We start from the raw sequence: 21375 nt of genomic DNA on the forward strand, positions 1-21375 counted from the left end.
TAAGTGTGTTAACTTTGAACAGTACTCGGCATAATTTTCACAGAAAAATTTGACTCACTGATCTTTCTTGCATAATTACTTATACAAATATAAAATGCTACTGAGTTAGAATGATAATCTGTATCTGCTTTGGGCTGGTCTAAGTAAAAAAAAATCTATAAAATTCGTAAATTTCTTTCCTCTAATTGCAATCTTGTTAACTTACATAAACATACATAAATAATTTTTAAGCAGAAAATTGATTGTTAAAAGTGATTGCAGGTGGCCAATTGTTTCAAAGTTATTTAAAAACTTGTTCTTTTTTTAATACTCAAGGTGAGTGAAGCAGGTGTTCACAGGCCCCATGTTGGCGGAATCCATGGGCGCAGTAACGATGGAGCTTATTCACTTGTACTAGCTGGAGGATTTGAAGATGAAGTGGTATGTCATTTATTCAAACCACTAATATGTTATTTTAAAGTTTATAAAGATGGGAAGTTGTGTTTGTTGCTGATCCTAAAATTAGTATTTATGAAAATATGAATATGCAAAAATTACTACTACCCAGTATCTAATCTGCTATTTGTTACTATTTTTAGAAGATATATTCAAACAATTTTTTCTGAAAGAATATTATTAGTCTCATATAAAGTACTTCAATTGCAGCTGAATTTTAAAATGTTTATGGAAATTAACTTTCATATACTTATATAGTTTGAATTTATTATCATTTAAAATATGATACCATAAATCAGTGACTTTTGCAAGTGATGTACTTTAAATTCTGCCCTGGTCATTATTTTTACTGTTGTCAAATTAAACAGATAGATGCTTCCTCTTTTGGAGTTGTTATACCTCTAAAGTTAAATACATCATGTATTTTAATTTTAGTGAGGTCAGGATAAAAGATGCATGTGACTTGATCCTATGAAGTTCTGAAGGTTCTCGACTCCCATTGATGTAATTTACAGATCAGGGCTCTCAGTACTTGATAGGAAAGTCTCAGTATCCTGTATTGTTATTACCCAAGGGAAGATGCTGGAAATTTTTTTACTTTGATGTCAACATCTAAAGTAATCAAAGCAGTTATACTGCTAAATGAAATAATAATTTTGTCCAACTTCCTTCCTTCCTTCCTTTCGACCAAGATTTGTGTGTGAATAGATTACTGTTTTCTGTAATCATGACAATGTTTACATAGGGTACTTCCCTTTTTGTAGCTCTATTTTATCAGGTGGAATTCTGAATCATGCTTCAGGTGAAGAATAAAGCATTACAAAACCTGTATAAAAACACAGGTAACTGTTAATTGCAAGGACAAAGGCTGTAGACAATGAAATTAAGTAAACATCCTAAATAGCATCAGAATGTTATATATTCTCTGCCAACAGCATTTATTTGCTACTGTAGGAGATTGACTCTGAAGGCATCATTGTCTCACTGTTGGGGAAATCATGTGAGGAGGTATTTAGTGTTGGTACATTAAAACATCCTTGGAGTCAACCTGAACACAAGCTCCAGGGCACACAGCTATTGCCTCCTAAAAAACACCCTGCTGCTCAGTAGTTATAATGGGTAGCTTGGGATGCTGCAGCTTCCATTCTTTTTTGGTAGTGATATTAATGTTAGCCTTATTCCTGCTGCTCTAATGCTTCAATTCTTAGGATAGAATAATCTCATTTGGATCCTTGGAATGTCCTTTCCAATTCAACAAAGTGCTGGTATGATCAGGTGCTTCTGAGGACAATTGAGTAATGTCATAGTCTTGTCGACATATAGTTTGGAAAGAAGAATGGATAGGGAGAAATATTACAGGTGTGACTGTGACTTGTGTGTGACTGTGACTTGTGTGACTAAGATTTTTTGCAGTCCTTTGAGGATGCAAAGGAAACAGCTTGGGGGGGTTTTTTCAGTTGGTGTTAGTTTCTTCAATTCTTTTTTCCATATACTAAAACTCTATTTTCCAGTTTATTTCCATTTTCCAAGGTTGGTTGAAAGAGGTTGAATTTTAATACCTCTAAGAACACACAGGGGAAGATTAAATTTTGTACTTACAAGTATACTAAACACAATATCCCTTTTCTCCAACAGAACTTTAATAAAAATACAAGTAAAAACTTTGGATCCCCTCCAACCACTTCCTTTTCTTGCTCTTGTACAATCATGGTGAATTCTACTGGAATCTTAGTAGTATGTTATAGTTACTAGTTAATAACTATAGTTAATAGTCTTTATTAACAATCATTATTAACGATTAATAGTTTTTATTAACAATCTAGACAATGGGACAAAGTACACTCTCAGCAAGTTTGTGGACGGAATCAAATTGGGGAGAGTAGTCAATATGCTGGAGGGCAGGACTGCTATTCAGAGGGACCTGGACAGACTGGAGAAATGGGCTGACAGGAACCTCATGGCATTCAACAAATGCAAATGCCAAGTCTTGAATCTGGGCTGGGATAACCCCATGTAACAATACAGTCTGGGGGCTGACTGGCTAGGAAGCAGCTCTGCAGAAAAGGACCTGGGGGTCCTGGTAGACAAGTTGAACGTGAGGCAGCAGCATGCCCTTGTAACAAAGAAGGCCACCTGCATCCTGGGCTGTATTAGCTAGAGTGTAGCCAGCAGGTCAAGGGAAAGGATTCTTCCCTTCTATTTGGCACTTGTGAGACCACATCTGGAGTCCTGTGTCCAGTTCTGGGCTCCTCAGTAAAAGACAGACATGGACATATAAGATAGACATACTGGAGCAAGTCCAGTGGAAGGCCACCAAGCTGGTCAGGGGGTTGGAGCACATGACATACACGGAGAGAACTGAGTTTGTTCAGCCTTAAGAAGAGAAGGCTCGGGGAGATTTTATTGCTGTCTTCAGCTACGTAATGGGAGGATGTAGAGAAAACAGAGCCAGACTCTTCTTGGAGGTGCACAGTGGAAGGATGAGAGGCATTGGATGCAAGTGGACTTAGAGACCTCCAGAAGTCCCTTCCAACCTAAATCATTCTATGATTCTATGAAATAAGTACATTTTGGAAGACATTTTACTGTATGTTTATAATTTCTTTCAAACTTTTTCTACTCACTGCCAACATGCTACCTCTTTAATGGTCTTTTTGGCTCTGAATGAACAATTTATCATTGAGTAAGAGTACTTTCAAAAATATACTGCAGGAAATAGAAATTCACTTTGGCTTTTTTGACAAGAGCTCTTTTCAGCTCTTGTCTTTTTTATGATTCACATTTGAAAGCTCATGATCCTGCAAACAGGCTTGTAAGGGACTTTGCTCACCTGAAGTGTTGGAATGCTTGGTAATAACAAATTGCATCAATACAGGATTGGGCCTCAAAATTGAGAAGGAATAAGGTTGTGCTTTGCAAAATTAGCATTAGGCTAAATAAAGTTTAGCTTCATATGTAAAACATTCTTAGTTACATGCATCGAAAATGTTTATATGTTAATTTTTCTCTTGTGAATGTTTAACCTAGGTTTTAGTGACAAGGAATTTGGTTACCTTCATTACCTGATTTAAGATGCATTACTTACAGTGCTTAGATTTAGTCTTGGATTTGTTAAAATTGCAAATCAGGTGGTCCTGTTCTTGATGCTTAATAACTGTAATGGACATATTAACTGAAGAAATATCAAGAATTCTTTTGTGAATTTGAAATCTAAGAATTTTTTCAGAATGGATTAACATTTGTAACCCAGATAGTAGATACTTTCAGCTACTGTGAAAGGTACAATCACAATCCTCATGGTTAAATGATTTTGAAGCATCTGTTCATCAAATGAAATGACTGAAGAGATTTCACTTTTTCCTTGAGTTGGAAAATTGTCATTCTGGTTGTTGTCTCTGCTTTTGAGTTAGAGTCAAAAATGATGTTTACTCTCTTTTTGTAAAAATATTGAGATCCTTGCTTCTGCTGGATTGGGGTAGTGTAATTAAGATGATAATTAATCTTCCTTCAGTATTCTTCAGATTAACAAAGTTTGTTTCTTCATTAAGTGACTTTTGCATATAGGTTCATATGGTGCCTCTTGATATTGAGGTTTAGAATCGCTTAGAGAATAGTATCTGCTGTGATTCCTCACATCCTCTTGCAGAAGATTCTGAGGGTGTGTGTGTGTGTGTATGTGTGTGTGTATATATATTATACATATATATAGTAGTTCTAATGACTCAAAAGGGACTCTAAGCTAATATACTTGTTGCTTAGATTCTTTGATTAATCCAGGTCAACCAAATCTAGTGCCTGGAATGTGGCATTAATGAGCTACTTTATGAAACAGTCCACTGTCCATTTTGTATAGTCTGTGTATCCACATCAATTTTGTGTTTCGGTAGTCAGTTCCAAGGTGTCAATATACTTGTGTTCTACTTGCTTGAAATTGTCCAGTTAGAGCATAAATGATATTCAGATCTCTAGATTTATCTAGGGCTTATGATGAGGATCCAGCACTTCTGAATCATTGCTTAATATTCATTGCTCAATGAAAATACTATATCATTTCCACCAGTGCCAAAGATGCAGTGCCATGACTGATGAATTGCTTATTGAAATGGTTTTAAATACAAATGAAGTGGCAATAGGCGCTTCAGATTTGAGTCAACACTTGTTATATCCAAAGATCTGGGTAAACTGCTAGTCAAAATGGTATGTATGATCTGTATCTATGCTAGCTAGACACCTATGTCATCTGGATCCAGTGTGAGACCTGTTACTGATGTGCTAGGTACAAAGGAACTGTTGTATCACATATAAATGTCTTGAAATATCATGCCCTGCTGACTCTGTTGCTGAGGGTGCAGGTCCTTTGAGTTTTTCTCATTTCTGTTTATATTGCTGGGAACAAAAGCTCATCATCAGAAGCTCATTACAGTCATTACACTGACTAGTAAAAGTAACTGACTGAATCTGTCTAGCATAAGTCATTTAAACTGATTATGGAGCTGAAAACCTGACACTTGTCCATTTCTATAGATGCTGTCATGTTTCCAAGATCTCTTTAGTGCCATACTGAGTTGGCGCCTATTAGTTTGGAACTCGTGTTCCAGTGTGAGACATTTTGAGTGTTCTCTCTACTATGGTAATAGCTACCAAACATCTTCCCGTTCATTCAGATTTGTTATCTGCTCCCTCTTATCACCTATGATATTAAGGGCATATTTGACATTATTTTGCTGTGCAGTATTTTTAAAATTCATACTTTCTTGTTACTGGTATTTCAGATTCTTAGGCAGACTATTATTTTCTGTCCTACAACAGCCTCCTCTCCACCTTCCTTTACGTATTGTTCCATATTGTTGTTACCTTTCAGTTTATACAAAATGCTGCTACTTAAAATTATCTTTCTTGCATCATTTTGTGAAATCTCTCCCTGTCTCCTGATCTTTAAACCACTTATTGTCTCCTCGTTTGTACTTGCATTGTGTTCAAGGTTACTTTCACAGCCTGAAAAGCCCTATTATATCCTTTCAAACAAGAGTCCTATATTTAAACCTAGTCTTGGCTTTAATAGCTTCTTTTTTTTTTAAAGAAAGGACTTTTGTTTTTGTGATACTAATGAAACCTTTAATCATAGAATATTTTATTTATTGATAGATACAGTTTTTATGTGCATATATGATACTGAACTTCAAAATCTGAGCATATTACTGAAGATAGATATTAAATGGAAAGGAAATTGATTTGGAACCATCTTCAGATAGCCTAAATTCACATAACTTGTAGTAACTAATATCCTTGTGAACTGCTGCATGACTTCAGAGTTGAGCCTAGCCAATAGGAACACTATGCTTGAGGACATTAGTGGAAATTAGTGTTACTCTTTGATTCTCCATTATTTGTTTGTTAGATTCAAAACTGGCTATACAACAGAGGAACCATCATTGAAATAGAGAAATGTGATTTAATGTAATCTTACTTTGTGACTATCTTGCATTCTCTGTCTTGTATGTTTGAGGCTGAGTAGCTTGTTGAGGCACTCCTTTGAAAAATGAACTCACATCTCTAACATCTCCTATTGAGATAATAGAAAACTTATACAGAGCAGTGGCTCATTTGGTCCAAAACACTTTACAAACAGGACAGTTAAGAAATAATTTTATGGAGATGACATAAGGAAAGAGAGAGAAAGACAGAAGGCATTAAGAGAAGAGAGAATACCGAAAAGTCTTGTTAGCTGCTGACAGAAAGTTTTGGTGCAAGGAAGTGGAATCAAGCTTTGGAAAGCAGAAGAGAAATAGGAGAAAATTACCTATTTTAAGGTAGGAAAATTGGAGGGGAAAGGTAGGAGGAAGGAAGAAAGGAAAGATAAGAATGTGTTTTAGCAGCATTTTTTTGACAATTACGTTGTTTTTAAAGAGGGACTTCAGGCCTCTCACAAACAGTTGGAATGCAGATGCCACTAACAAATTTCCTTTGCTGAATGTCACCATTTTCAATCTTTTATTTGCCTATCCAATCCAGATTTTACAGCAGTATCAGTATCTTGAGCTCTGCCCTTTGAGCCTGTTAAAATTTAAGCAGCCTTCAACCCTCACCTGTCACATACAGGCTGTCAGTTGAACATTACGGAGATTGATAGAAATATCCTGAATTGTCTGTAGGTAGGATCATAACTCAAAGTTATTGAGGAATCATGGCTTAATGAGTCACTACCCATCAGCAGATCCTTAGTAGTTGGCTGTGTGTATATTCCTGGCATACTCCAATTTCAAAGTAAAATGCATTAACTCCTGTGGAGGTAGGTTCTGTATGTCTTCCATTCCTCCCTCCTACTCTGCAAGTATCACTCCTGCGTGCCACAAACTGTATGTATGCCCATACTTACCTTACTCTAATGACTGTGTCGCCCCATTTCTTGCCAATCTAGGCTTCTTTCTCTCTGCTAGCAATTACATATTCTTCCAGTCTTTCTCCCTCTCCCTATTCTGGGGTTTCCTATTTGTATATCCTGTTTCACCTTAAATCAGAGGTTCAATGTCCTTTCCATTTCCCCCCTTCCTCCAAATCAGCACCCCTGTTCTTCTTTACTATGATGAGGACTTTAAGTTGCTCATCAGTCCTGTTTTCCTCCTATTCCAGGAACTGTCATCTTTCCCCACAGTTTGTTTTTTTTTTGGGGGGGGGGTGTTAAGTCAATGCATTGGCATGTGTAGTTCTTCTGAGAAGATGAGCCAAATGAGATAAGGGGTACTGTTATACTGAAAAGTGTTAAGGGATGCCATCCTCTGGTTATTTGATCTATAACAATTATGCAAATATTTAAAGCTGTAATTTTGCTAAAAAGATATCAGTGTTCTATTTGTCCCCCACTTTCCTTCTCCTGGATTTCCAGTTTGCCCCAAATCTGTAGGATTTTGCTCATTCATGTGTAGAACACTGAAAGGGTGTAGGATCTTTTCAACAAGTGAGTATGTATGCGCAGGCCTTACATCTATCGTATCTCTTCATTAAGCCCAATAGCTTGTGGCTAAAATATAGGTTTGGCTAAAGAATATCTTCCAGAGTCATCTAGTCTTTGAAGACATTAAAAGTTTGAGAATTCCCTGGTTCCCATGGAAATTTGTTCTAGTAGTTAATTATAAATAGTTACATTTGTGCCTTCTCATTTGAATTTGTTTGGCTTAAGCCTCTAGCCATTTGTCCTTGATTTATGTTTGTCTGTTAGATAAGTCTTTTTGTATTCAGTATTTTCTCTTAATTAAGGTACTTGTACATACTCTTTTTTGCTAAACTAAACAGACTATACCCTTTGTCTCTTGTGAGTTTCTCCAGTCTTGTTCATTTGTTTCCTTTTTTTCCCTCCAGTTTTTTGACATCCTTTTAAATATGCTATTCCAATACTTGTTTCAACAGTGCTGTAAAAGAGGTAAAAACACTTTCCAGTTTCTGCTTACCGCTCTCTTTATATACATCAGCAGACTGCATTAGCCTTTTTGGCCACACTGCTGCACTGTGAGTGCATGTTCATTTTTCTCGTTTGTTATGAAACCCAAATCCTCTTGGATTCACAATTTTTCAGGATGGGCCTTTCCATTTTGTGGGTTTGGCACATGCTTCTTACTTGATGTTAAAATGCAATTTGTTCGAATGGGCTCAATTTACCAAGCAAATCCAGTTCAATCCATGTGAGAGCCCTGTTCCTGTTACTACTACTTATTCCAGTCATCTTTCTGTGATCTGCACATTTTATTGGCAGTGACTTAATATTTATTTACCAATCAGTGAAAAAATTAGACATATAAGAGCTCAATTCTGTGATGCCTCATCATTTTATAAATTTCTAGAACTTTTCTCAGTAAACAGTTCTAGTCTTTGCAGTCTGTCTGTCTTCAGAAGTTGTTCCGTTTTGCCCATGTATGACATCCTTTTATATCTGCTATATCTTACTGAAAGTTCATTGATTAGAAATAAATATAACAATGCTATTGTATAAATCCTGGTATATCCTTTCCTTAAATATTCTATTTTCAATATTTTTTCCAACACAAATGTTTACTTTCTAGGGTTTGCTTTTTGTTATATCTAAATAAATCTGAAGGAGAAATACTCTAGTAACTGTTGCTGAATTTGTTAAGATTTTTTTCTACACAGAATAAAGTAAATACCATTTCTATAGTTACTTTATGGCCCTATACAACCAGCATTTCTCTGTCATGATATTTCTCTTGTTCTGCTATTGCCAATCATAAAATAGCTATAATAATCTTGCTGTGGATTTGTATTAGTTCCATGTTGATGTCAAACATTTAATAGTGGTAAGAAATTGACTAAATTTTACTATTGCATACCAGTATGTTTAGATTTTTTGGTCTGAAACTGCATATGAAAATTACTAATTTACTAAGTATTCATTTTATACTGATGCTTCATGTTTTGTAAAAGATTTGCATTTTAAGAGAGAGAGATTATTATAAATATATTTGTGTCTTTTCTAAAATACTTTGGTTTTTTATGAGTTGTAAATTTGTGACATTGTCTAAAGAAAAAATATTAATAGTGGCTTCACTTAAGTGCTATGTATATTTTCATTATTTTTAAGGTTTGTGTTAAAAGAAGGTTTAATCAAACTTCATTCATTTTCAAAAAATTAATTGTTAGGAAATACAGGCTACTGCAAAATTATGTTAGTTCATGAAATTGCATCTAAATGAGTCTTCTAAGCTCTTAGTAGTTCAGAAAACTGAAATTGAAGGGGGAATGACCTCTGTAAATGAAAAAAAAACCTAAAACCTTAGACACCTCCTTTCTGTTTGTGTTTTTTCCTGAATTTTTTGACTTGATAGTAAATGAGTATAGTGTTATTGAAGTAAAGTACCTGTCTTGTACTTAAGTACAAAGTACTTTAGAGCTCAGTCCCATGCACAAGTGGAAATGAGGCTTCTGAGTGATGTATTACATATTTTCCAAATGTGATTTTCTTGTAAGCTGTGAAGTTAGAGAGAGAATGAGTAAACACTAACTAGAATACATTCCCTCCATCAGAAATATTTGTGTAACTAAAAGTAATGTTTGAAGAGTTCAAAGAATTTTGTAAGGCAGTTATATTTTTATTATCTCTTTCTGATGAATATGTTACATCTGGACCAGTGGCTTTTTGCTGGCACAATTACTCTGAAAGGAGAATGATGTTGAAACTGAGCACACGTTTTTCTTTGCCTCAGGCAATTGTTCTTGTTTGAGTAAATAGAACCAATGAAGGAGCAGGTTTTCAGTTCAAATGCTTTATTTAGGAATGTTAAAATGGAGGATAATTTTCCTACACAGGACCGAGGAGATGAATTCACTTATACTGGGAGTGGAGGTAGAGATCTTTCTGGCAATAAAAGAATTGGAGAACATTCGTTTGATCAAACATTAACACACATGAACAGGTAAGTTTTGAAGATTAAATTAAAAAAATGTTCCAGACCAAAGAGTTGAGTTGTATTCCTTTAATTTAAAAATAATATTTTGCAAAATTTGTTCCCTCTTATACATCTACTGCTACTGTAAACAGTGGTACCTCTTGCTATTTAGAGGCATTTTGTCAAGCATTGTGTTATGTTGATTTAAAGAAGTATTTGTAACTGATTAAAATATATTGCTGTATTACAGGTGCAGGTGGTAGCTATGTCTCTATAGTTGAAATTCTCCAACACTTCCTATGAGAAGACTTGTTTTTCAGCTGATTAGAAGTTTGCAAAACTTAAACCTCTTAGGTTGAAATTTTCTGTGCTGGGTGTTTGCCTCAGATTGTTCTTATAAAGTTTCATCTTAAATGGTTTAACAATTTATGAAAGTTAGGTATGAAGAAAGTATGTTCATTTGCCCATACTAAAAGAAATCTTGCATATTTTTGATAGCCTTTAGTGCCTTCATGCTTTGTATGAAGAACAAGGAATTAGTTTTGCTTTGCCTTTAGGTTGTGTGTTTTGATGTCCCTGATAAAAGTTGGCCTATTTTTTTGCCAAGTTGTAGGCAGAAAAAATTGACTGAAGAAAAAAATGCCTGAAAAAATAAATTAGACATTTGCTTAAAGTATATTTATGTTCTGTAAATAGCCTGCCTAAACTCTAGGAATTCTACATCCCTTTATATTTCTAAGTGTATACCACCTCCACAAAGCAACTGACCACGTACCAGATATGGGGTGCTAAGGTTGACTGGGACTTTCTCTGCCAGATCTGCCATTGGATGTGATGTGCTGCTGTCATGCACCAGAACTGAGTGGGGAGGAATTCTTTCAGACTCTCTGCTGGTACTTAGAGAAAGAGGAAAAGCCTGACTTGGATGCTGAGGGAGGAGGAGATAGAGGATGAAACAAGAGCAAGAGTGTGGAAGGAAGAGAGACAAAAATAGATTTGGGCAGCAGGTTTATAATGGCTTTTAATCATTAAAACAAACTTTTTATTGGAACCTGGAATAAAACCTAGACTCCTTAGTCTTGCCATTCCTCTGCTCTCAGCAAATGGTTGTGAAATCCACTGGCAAAGTGTGTGTCTTGTTGCACTGTAGCAGTTGATCTACATGGAGTATAACATGGTGCTACCAGTTATCCATTTTGATTGAATGGTGGTAGTCTTTGCTTTGGGTCTAATGTTCTCAACCCTTATGATGATTGAAGCAGGAGTTTAGTATGGTTCCATGTAATAGAATCAGAACTATTTTTTCATTTGTCCAGATTGTTTATTTTATCTTTATAAAATAAACATTTTAAAAACCTGCATTACTTCACCTTTCCTTACTTTTCTGTATAATACGGGCTGTAGATTTTGCCATATTTTTCTAAGAGCCATTGTTTCTTTTGTGGTCCATGTTGGGTTTGATTCTGATTCCAGAGACTTTTGTTCATCGACACTCAAATCAATATATGGTTATTAAAATATTTTCTGTTAAAACTGTTTAGTCAGGGAGAGATTCATACTATCTTACTCCAAGTGTCTAGAATAGGGCACCTATATAGTTAGTGGATAAAAGTAAGTACTTCAGGAGAGACTCAGAGCAAGCTAGAGCTTATTTCTGCCCATTTATTGTATGGAGCTCCAGATACCTAAAGTTATATGATATAAATACCATTACTTAATGTAATAAATACTGTATAAAAAGAAATGCCGGCTTTCTCCCTGAGATTTATTTCCCTGTGATGCTTTTGGAAGGATAAGTGTTTATCCATAAAGATTTTAACTTCCTACCCCAAACAATACTTTTCCCACTTCATGCACATCCATTCTTATTCTCATCCATTCTTAAGGCTAAAATGTAAATGTGGGAGATGCTGCAACTAAACAAGAATGAACCTTACTGTGGTGTTTACTGATATTTATTCTTTTCTGTATCTTTGATGATCCATCTATATTCTTCTAGATATAGAAAGAATGGCATTAGATATAATAAGGGTATATAGAAATATTAAGATTAAGGGTATATAGGAAAGACCATTATGGTTTCCTTGTCTTTGAATTAGTTCATGTCATTTAACTCCTAATCTTAGACAGTTTATGGACTAAGAAGAGTAATGTTTGTTACAGATATCTTTTTGGATAGTCATTGTGTACTTTTTTCCATATGTTACTTTTCATAATGTTTATCAATTCATAAATACTTAAAAAGCCTAAAAATCTGCAGTAATGTGGAATAGTGAGAGGGAAAATTTGGCATTGTTACAACTTTTTTAATTCCTTCTATGTTATTTGAGAAATAATAATTTTTAAAAATGAAAAACATTAAACCTGAAGGTATTGGTTTCTTTTACTTAACTATATTAGCTGAGTTTTCATTATAAACGTTTGGAATTAAATATATTGTATTCCACATGGTAGAGTTGATCTCAGTGCTTCCATCAGTATTGTAGTCTCTTGAGGAATTCACTTCTGCTGCTGCTTGATAAAACATACTTAGACAAGACAAATAAATTTGATCTTGTCACATTGATTCTCAATAGTATGCTATATGAAGCAATCTGTTCTATGAAGATTTTTGTGTTTTTCAGGGCATTGGCCCTTAACTGTGATGCCCCATTGGATGATAAAAATGGAGCAGAGTCTAAGAATTGGAGAGCTGGTAAACCAGTCCGAGTAGTGCGCAGTTCAAAAGGACGACGGATCAGCAAATATGCCCCAGAAGAAGGCAACAGATATGATGGCATTTACAAGGTATTGTGATTTCTACTGCATATATAGCATTTTATTTTTCTTAAGACATTTTTTAAGATTCTTTTGTGTATTACATAGCAAACTTCATTATTGCTTTTGAAAGAATAATTATTTTGTTACTGTGAGGATGGTTTAGCCTACCTCATTCTGTAGTGAAGTGAAATTAAAGTATTCAGAGCAGTGATAATAGAACACAATCTATAATAGGATATATCAAGTTGAATATATAAGCTTATTTTTGTGTGTGCTTGCTGAGTCATATTCATCCTTGGAAATCAATTGATTTCTGCACTCCTTCCAACTACCTTTCTGGCTTTTCATATACTTAATATCTTCTCAGTATCTGGAATAAAGATGTGCATCTTTTAAAACAGTATTGTATTTATCAAAAGTACAAATGTTTCCCAACTGAGAGAAGAGATACTTTAAAATAATAACATATAATTCAAAATTTCTCTCTTTGCTTTGAGCCAATAAAGTATGACTACCTGCATGTGTTTGGTTTGTGGTAAAATAATGACTGCCTAGTAGAATGTCTGTTGAATATTTGGACAGATTTTTTTAAATTAAATTTGAGGATCTAGTGTTATAGTTAAAACATAAAATTGTTGTTATTTACCCTTAGGTGGTAAAATATTGGCCAGAAATTGGAAAATGTGGGTTCTTAGTTTGGCGCTATCTTCTGAGAAGAGATGATATTGAACCCGCACCTTGGACTTCAGAAGGGATGGAACGGTCAAAGAAACTGGGGCTGAGTGTACAGGTCAGAATCAGTGTTCACAAAGTTGCTCTGATATGCTGTTCAAGTAAATAGAGTCTTACTTAAATTTTAAAACTAGGAATCAGAATTTAACTTAAGCCCTATTTTCATATACTTCACTGGGGCAGGGTCTAAGATCAAAAAATATTTTGGATCATCTGTAATTTGAAAAACCCTATGATATTGGCAAAGCAGAATTATGGATGAAGCTTTCTGCCTTAACAGTGAACTACTCTATATATGGATCAGAAAATTATGACTTTGAATCCAGTTTTGTGATCCTTACACTTGATAAGATTTATAAATGTAACTCTTGTAGTAGAGTCTCTTCTGAGAACTTAGAAAAAATATAAGTTTTTCTATATTTTTCTCTACTTGTAATCTATGATTGAGGAGATAAATAACATATTTCAGGCAGGGAGATAAAACTAGCCTGTGGGGACTTTGGCATTGTGAAATTTGTGGAAGATGGGAAGAATCAAAGTAGTATTTCTTTTCTCAGCAAACCAATCTTTTCCTTTGGGTGGGTTGTTTTGCTACATGACATCATCTTCAACTTTAGCTTTCTGGTTTGTGTAGTTGGAGGGATGTAGTAGATATGGATATAAGGTGCCTTTTAATAAAATTCATTCTAAATCAGATTCTTTCACTTTACAATTTTCTAAAAATGAATATTAATTTAAAAGCTTTCTTGTTTATATAGAGTTTTTAAAATTATTTTGATACTATTTCAATTCCTTTAGAAATTAGTCTTGTTGGTATTTGGGAATTCCCAGATGCCAGTGAATTTTATTTTAAATCTGTTTTTGGGGGTTTTTTTTAGTATCCAGAAGGCTATTTGGAAGCCATGGCTAGTAAAGAGAAAAAGGATAAGGTTAAGAAGCAAACTGTGAAACAGGAGCCAACCAGCCAGAGTAATGGAAACCAGAAAAGGACAATTGATGATGGTATTTCTTTTTACTTTTTAGTGTTAGAGCTCTGTCGAGTTATGTATATTGAGTCAATAGTATGAAAACACTGAGGAAGTTGGAAGTCATTTGGAATTCAAGTGTAAAGTGTTATATGCTCAGTAATAAAATGGGAAGCTGGGGATCTTATGGTTCTGTTCAATACTCTTAAGGTTTCTTTTTCTTAAGCTCCATAGAAAAATGAAGTCTTCTATGTAATTGTATGCTATAGTCCAAATAAAGCTGAACAAATTGAATTGGAGCTTCATTGCAGCATTACATAGATGCGATTCATGTTTTAGCCTTCTAGAAACAATTTTGTCTTCCCTACCACTGTTACTGTATCTTGTCATAATTTTAAACAGGTATAGAGGAACCTACAAATACATCCAAAGCCATGAGAATGGGAGATGGAGGGAAAGGAGAGGCTTTCCAACTGACCCAACAGCAGCAGTGGCTGATTAAAGAAGACTGTATGAACCAGAAACTGTGGGATGAAGTACTTGCTTCTCTTGAGGAAGGACCAGTATGCTTGCAACTTGCTTAAATTCTTCATTTTTAACATTTCTTTATATAGAGTTAGGAGAAATGAGGCTTTGTTAAAACCTAATTCACTTGTTAAAATTTGCTGAATACATAGTATTTGTTTAGAAACAACTGATGATGGGGCATGTAATTTCCTTCACTTAAGGAGATAGAAGAAATATTTTCATTTGGTATCTAAGTCTCAATATGACAGTATTTTTAACCCAAGTTTAGTTATTCCTCTCACTATAGAGGGAACCTTAAGTAAAAAAGAGGAAATACTTCCCTCCCCTAAATGTAAAGAAAATAGCAAGGATAGTTCAAGTTTGAAGAGATTTGTGGAATTTTTTTTTGTATTAGTCTCTAAAAAACATTAGTCCCCCAAAACATTAATTAGTTTTATTGATGTTCCAATTCATAGTTATTTTAACTGTTTTGCAGAAGAAAAAGCAATCAAGATATCAAAATGTTTAAGAAATTTGGTAAAGGTTACTGTCAAGTCAATGAAAGACCAAAACATTACATAGAGAATGGATGCCTAAAAATGAATGTACAAAATCACTTTATTTGGGAATTGCCAGGGGCTATCTACTGTGAAAAAAAGCATCTGGTAACTCCTTGTTCTTCCACTTACAGTACTACTATTGCTATAATGCTACTGCACTTGTATAGGAGCCGATACGGTAAAGTTATAAGCTGTTTATCTGCATGTTGTCCAATGTTTGTAAATAATTAGACTTTCAACTCTTAATTATATGTGACAAATGGCAGTAGATATGCATTTCTAAAGCAACAGAAAACAGTATCTTAAGAGAAATTTAGTTAATGGAAAGTTATTTTCCTAGATTCCTGCCCATAACCATATAGAAATTTCAATCAAAGTTATCACCAAAGGCAATGGGAATCATGCAAATACCATTAGGAAGCTTGCAATGAAAATGTAAATCTTGATGATTGAAACAACAACCTTTCCACTTTTACTATATAAGTTTTGGGTTGAGATGAATCTGATATTATTAAAATGATTGCAAAGAACTGTATTTTGAGTAACTTCAGATCGGTTTTTACACTTCTATAACTGAGTGGGTATTCTTGAGACTACTGAAATACCAGAGAATAAGGTCTGTGCAAGAATGCTTGTATGTATAAAATATATGGCACAAAATTTATCCCACATTCCTCAGAGTTGCTCTGAGAAGACTGAAAAACAGGAAGGTTCTTTTACCTGTTGCAGAGTATTTCAGAGTGAGGACAGAAGAAACCAATTAAACTAGCCATAATCACTTCAGCAGGTGCAGAGGTGAATTTCTTAGTGAAAGAGGTATAAGATACTTTGCTTCTCCCTTTGCAAAGTAGTAGTGATCACTTATCTGTCATGGATGTGCAAAATTCTAGCAATATTCACTAAATACAGATATTAGCTTCCAAATTCTCTGACTTGTGCTAAGAATCAGGCTTGATGGGCTCTCTTTGTTTTTAATGATACTCACATACAACCAAATAATCTTCAAAACCTTAGTTCTCTGACTTCTGGAAAAGTGGGGAAATGAATTGTTCATGGCCTTGCTTTCTGAATATTTTGTTAGCCATACTGCTTCTCATGGATGTGAAGGATTTAAGATGAGCCTTCCAAAATTTTTTAATGTAACAATTTATTAAATGTATACTTTGCACTGAACACGATAGAGGTTCACTTCTGAGGAAATAAGAATGAACAAGCTGTGAACAACAATATAACATGGGGAATGAGCAGAAGACAGGTAGAGGTGATAGCAGCAGAGGGTGTGGGAATGCCTTAATGTAAAACGTCCATGAATATAGGAGTAATGCTGGTAAGGAAATCTGTAACTTGGACTGAGACTTGAAGATTGCAGTAGAAAAGTTTCAGTGTAAGCAATCTCCTTGTAATGTCTAGCTGTCCTGTAATCACGCTGAACGTCGGATTTGACAACTCCTAGCACTTGTGTAACATTATTAGACCATGCTAAATGTGAGTTTGGGAAAAGAGTAACAAGGATGTTAAGCAAGTATCTTATGAATGTATCTGTACATTTACCAAATGCTATGAAGGCCAAATTTTTTTTCTCAATTTAGGTCTGTGAATTTGGCCCATAAGCTTGTACATAATTTAAATATATGTAATAATTACAGTACTTAGGCAAATTAGTTTTTAAAAAAGTTTAGTAGGTTTAAATAAAAATGCTTTTTTTGCATATTTGTGGATCTGCCTCTAATAGTTCTAATTTTTTCTTCTTTTGCCCTATACTAGAATTTTCTGAAGAAACTGGAACAATCTTTTATGTGTGTCTGCTGTCAGGAGCTGGTTTACCAGCCAGTGACAACAGAGTGCCTCCACAACGTCTGTAAAGTAAGAATAATCCCTGTCTTGCTCTGGGCTGTATTCTTGGCCCTGAGACACCAGTCACCAGAGCCAAAATATATTTTAGGAAGACAATAATTATTGCCTAGCATTCTGAGCAAGAAATGGAACAAGCTTGCTTCCAGTTTTGTGGTTGTCATATAAGCAATTAACCTTAATTTTATGTAAAAATTAGTGGAAATGTATTTGGTATAATTTCTTATAGACATAATGCTTACCATTGCTGTCATTCCATTGTAATTAGTGGAGTTACGCTAGAGATTGGTTTGGTCCAGGAGCTAGATGTTGGTACAATAACATTAAGTTAATTTTATGTAGTTAAAGAATGAGAATAGAGCAAGACTGTTCCTTTAAAGAGCTGCTTGTTACATAGAGGTAAAGTATTATGAAGGGGTTTAATATATAGTGATGGAAATTGAAAAAACATGGTGAACAAAGTTTAATGGCAACAACCTCAAAGAATAGAATCTGAAGCTATCAATGACAAATCAGAAAATAACATCCATATACAATTTTAAGGTATAGAATGACAGTCAGACACTGTTGTTGTTTGGGCAAAATTGGCCCTCATAAATTTTTCATGTTTAACTTATATGCTTGGACTTATCTGCAGCCTAGGAGAACCAAAGAAAAGAGGGCAACATTAATAATCATCTGTTAGAGACTGTGTAGGCTAAAATCTATTTTATTCTACTCATGCCTTTGAGGCTTAAAAACTGAATCTTGTCATAAAGATGAAGTAGCTATAGATTGTTAGATAAAATGCTATACACCTGTGTATTCAGCTAAATCTTGAAATGAAGCCCTGGAATACTTGAGCAATCTAACAGAAATGCTAGAAAGAAACTGCAGACTCTGATCCACAGGGACACATTAGGGGAAATGAAGTATCTCATTAGTGAAACTTTTTTTAATTCCTGCCAAACTCACTGCTTTGTATCCTATTCAAAAGCAGCAGAATTCTTTGGTTAAGTCATTTAGTTGTAAAGGCAGAAATATGACAAGAGAACTCAGTGAGAACTTGCTGTTTTTGGAAATGTGGGAAACGGCATCTTTGGTTCCTAGTAATTGCTTAATTTTTGCTAGCTAAATTTTCAATATAAAGCAAAAGCTGTAACACTTTAACTTCTTTGTCTTTGTATGTCCTAGAGCTGTTTACAACGCTCTTTCCGAGCTGAAGTCTTCACCTGTCCTGCCTGCCGCTATGACCTTGGAAAGGGATACACCATGGTTCCTAACAAGATATTGCAGACACTACTTGACCAGTTCTTCCCTGGTTACAGTAAAGGACGATGATGTGTTCAAGTCCTTTCATACTTCTCCCATTGACTTTATAGACAGTAAAGGAGAATAAACATGGGAAAGTCAACAGTGAACCAGCCAGCTTGATGAGATCTATTGTCACGTTTTGAAGCAGCTAACCCTCTTCCTTCCCTCCCCCCCATCTTTCGTTATGTAATGAGAACTCTAATTCTCAGCTGTCTTTAACATCAAAGGTAGTTTTGGTGAGTTGACAAAAAAATTTTAAAGGAAGGAAAAAAAAAACAAAAACCAGAAGCTTTAGCTCTAAGTGGTCAGGCCTAGCTGATGCTTAAGTTATGTTTTGGGGGTTTTTTTTGTAACTACCTCAGGACAGAGGAAAATAAATTGTGGGGATGAAAAAAAATTCATAAAGTTTTAGCTACGCACTGCTTCCTTAATATTAGTTGTGCCTAGTCTGTGTGGTTTGATTCAACAACAACAAAGCCCAAAAAAACTAAACACCTGAAACAAAACAACAAAAAACAAACAGCACTTAAGCCAGTTGGTTTAAACAACAGCAAATACTGTGGTGTGCATAATCCTTTTTTGTCTTTCTTCCATTATGGTGTATTTTTTTGCAAGAACAGGCTGATGTTTAGTCTATTTTTGTGAGCTTCATTGTGCTTTTTCTTGTATCTTATGCAAGTTGACTACTTAAGGACTAAGGAACAATTTGAATGCATTGTTGCTACATTAGTGTAAAGTGATCTGTGGTTTTTTTGCACTTAGAGGATATTCAAGACACTAGTTGTGTAAAAAAACATTTCATATGAAAAAGCCACTTTTGTATTAGTTAAAACTGTATGCTTTTAGTAGGTCTTGTATCAGTGGCATTAAATCTATACAGCATTGAAGGCAGTGCTAGCTTGAAGAGGGTTCAAATTGCTTCATATGGTAATCTGAAATTTTATATACAATATATTCCCCTGAAATATACATTATTAAATATTTTATGATTCAGAAGAGTTGCTAATTTTGTGGGTTTTTTTGTATTATCTGAACTTGTCTAAATTATGACATTTAAAGTGAAGATACTTTTTTCAGACTACAAATATTTCCTTTAGGTGGGCAGCTTCTTATTCTTCAAATATGAATCTTTATTTTCCTTAATTCAGTCATCAAGAAAACAGAAGAATGTTTGCTCAAACTAATTTTTGAGCCCCCCCCAATGCCTTAAGAAAAGTCTAACCTGACCTATATTCATGGTCTTACACACCAGATGATAGATATTTATCCTGTAGCAGTGCCTGTGCTACAGGTGCAGCTATTCAGGCCTCTAGTTGAGGCAAGCATGGGTAGTCCTAGCTCCATATACCAGAGCAGGAGTCCTGGGACCTGTTGTAGGAGGGAGCCTTTCCTTCCCCTATTAGCATTGTCTAAGGCCAGAGCCAGCTTTAGGCCGTTGCGTACTGTGGGATCCCAGCACAGTGATCAGTAAAGGGTTGTCTAAGTAGCCATGGGGTTGTACCAACACTGTGTAGTCTACAAAGAAGATATGCCATGATGTATTGGGAGGGGGACTAGGTATTATTTTTGTGTCAATTCACAATTGGCAATGAAATGCAGGCTCAAAACAATATTTTGTATTATATCAATAAGGTATAATCTTTTATTTGTTATTAGTTATGTAGCATGATAACCCCCTTTTGAGTGCTTGTCTACATGTACATTCATACTGGAGAAATATGCGCACATGTTTCTCATGACATTCTCCGATTTAATACCTTGCCTTCACCTCTATAATGAATCAGACAAATGTTAATTGTTCTTTTTCATTAAGTTAGCTTTAGCTAAAGGATTTCAGTTACACTGTACTAACGCATAATGCTTTAATGTTGGTAGTATCTCAAATCACATAATATTGAAGAAATGCATTCTTGAACAACTTTGAAAGTTAACGCTTCAGCTTTTGATCTTTTTCTATACTTACTAGAAAACGAGGTTTCAGCCACTATGCAATAAGTGTATTTAATATTAAGCATATAGTTTGAGAACTGTAGATGGTTTCCTAAATCCTGTTGAAATTCCCATAGATTTCCCAAATTGTAACCTAATGCTTTTTTTAAAATGGTGAAAACAGATTTAATTCTACCTTTGTGACCAGCACATCAGTCTGTGCAACATGCATGTACCAAACGTCTACAGTATTTATTACCTTTTGATGACCTTTTCAGTATGGTAGCTTGTTAACAATTGATGGGTGAAGTAAGATACTATAAATGCACCATTTTATTAGAGAAGTCTTCTCAAAACTGCTTTGAAAAAGGCAATTTTTAGTCCACGTTCCTGAGTCTTAAATTAAGGTTGGTAACATTCATCTAAACACACAAATATCCACAAAATAAAAATCTGAACTATTCACCTTCTCTGTTAAACGTTTAGCAAGAAATTGTTCCAAATGTTAACTTATATTTTTATTATTCAGAAGAATGACTCGATTACTAGAGAACTGGGCTTTTTCCCTGATCTACGTTAATTCAGTGAGTTTACTTTTAATCTGCCATTACTCAAAGTTTAAGGCCAACCATAGGATGTTTCTCAATTTTTACATGTTTTTAGATTAACTAATTTTTTCAGACCATTTTAATGACTTAGGCACAATCATTTGTAATTAACAGAGTAAAGTAGCTTGACAAGACCTTGGATAGTCGGCGGCAACTGAAAACATGTCCACTGCTTTCCCCTATATTAAAAATTCAGTTTGCAGTAGTATTTCACAATTTTATAATCCCTCAATGCTATACCAATGTCTTTTTCAATATTATTGAAGAATTCTAAAATTGTCTAATGCTTAATCTCTGTATACATTATCTTAGGACACTGATGTGAAAAAAACTGCATCAA

At 34.7% G+C, this 21375-nt stretch overlaps 1 protein-coding gene across 3 annotated transcripts in view; it reads left to right on the forward strand.

Moving 5' to 3' along the window:
* LOC104153744 (E3 ubiquitin-protein ligase UHRF2) overlaps positions 1–19496 on the forward strand; it is a 97070-nt gene extending 77574 nt beyond the window's left edge. For 2 of the 3 annotated variants that reach the window (XM_068924884.1, XM_068924885.1), the window contains 8 exons: positions 316–420; positions 9751–9857; positions 12455–12617; positions 13243–13380; positions 14201–14324; positions 14690–14850; positions 17119–17217; positions 18379–19496. In XM_068924884.1, the coding sequence (XP_068780985.1) occupies positions 316–420; positions 9751–9857; positions 12455–12617; positions 13243–13380; positions 14201–14324; positions 14690–14850; positions 17119–17217; positions 18379–18525 (1044 nt within the window). In that variant the 3' untranslated portion in view covers positions 18526–19496. Of the gene's footprint in view, positions 1–315; positions 421–9750; positions 9858–12454; positions 12618–13242; positions 13381–14200; positions 14325–14689; positions 14851–15485; positions 15533–17118; positions 17218–18378 lie in introns of all 3 variants that reach the window. The other variant, XR_011137303.1, reaches the window with a different exon arrangement.
* Positions 19497–21375: the final 1879 nt, after the last annotated feature.

This window comes from Struthio camelus, chromosome W (assembly GCF_040807025.1).
Source record: "Struthio camelus isolate bStrCam1 chromosome W, bStrCam1.hap1, whole genome shotgun sequence".
NCBI classification, from domain to species: Eukaryota; Metazoa; Chordata; class Aves; order Struthioniformes; family Struthionidae; genus Struthio; species Struthio camelus.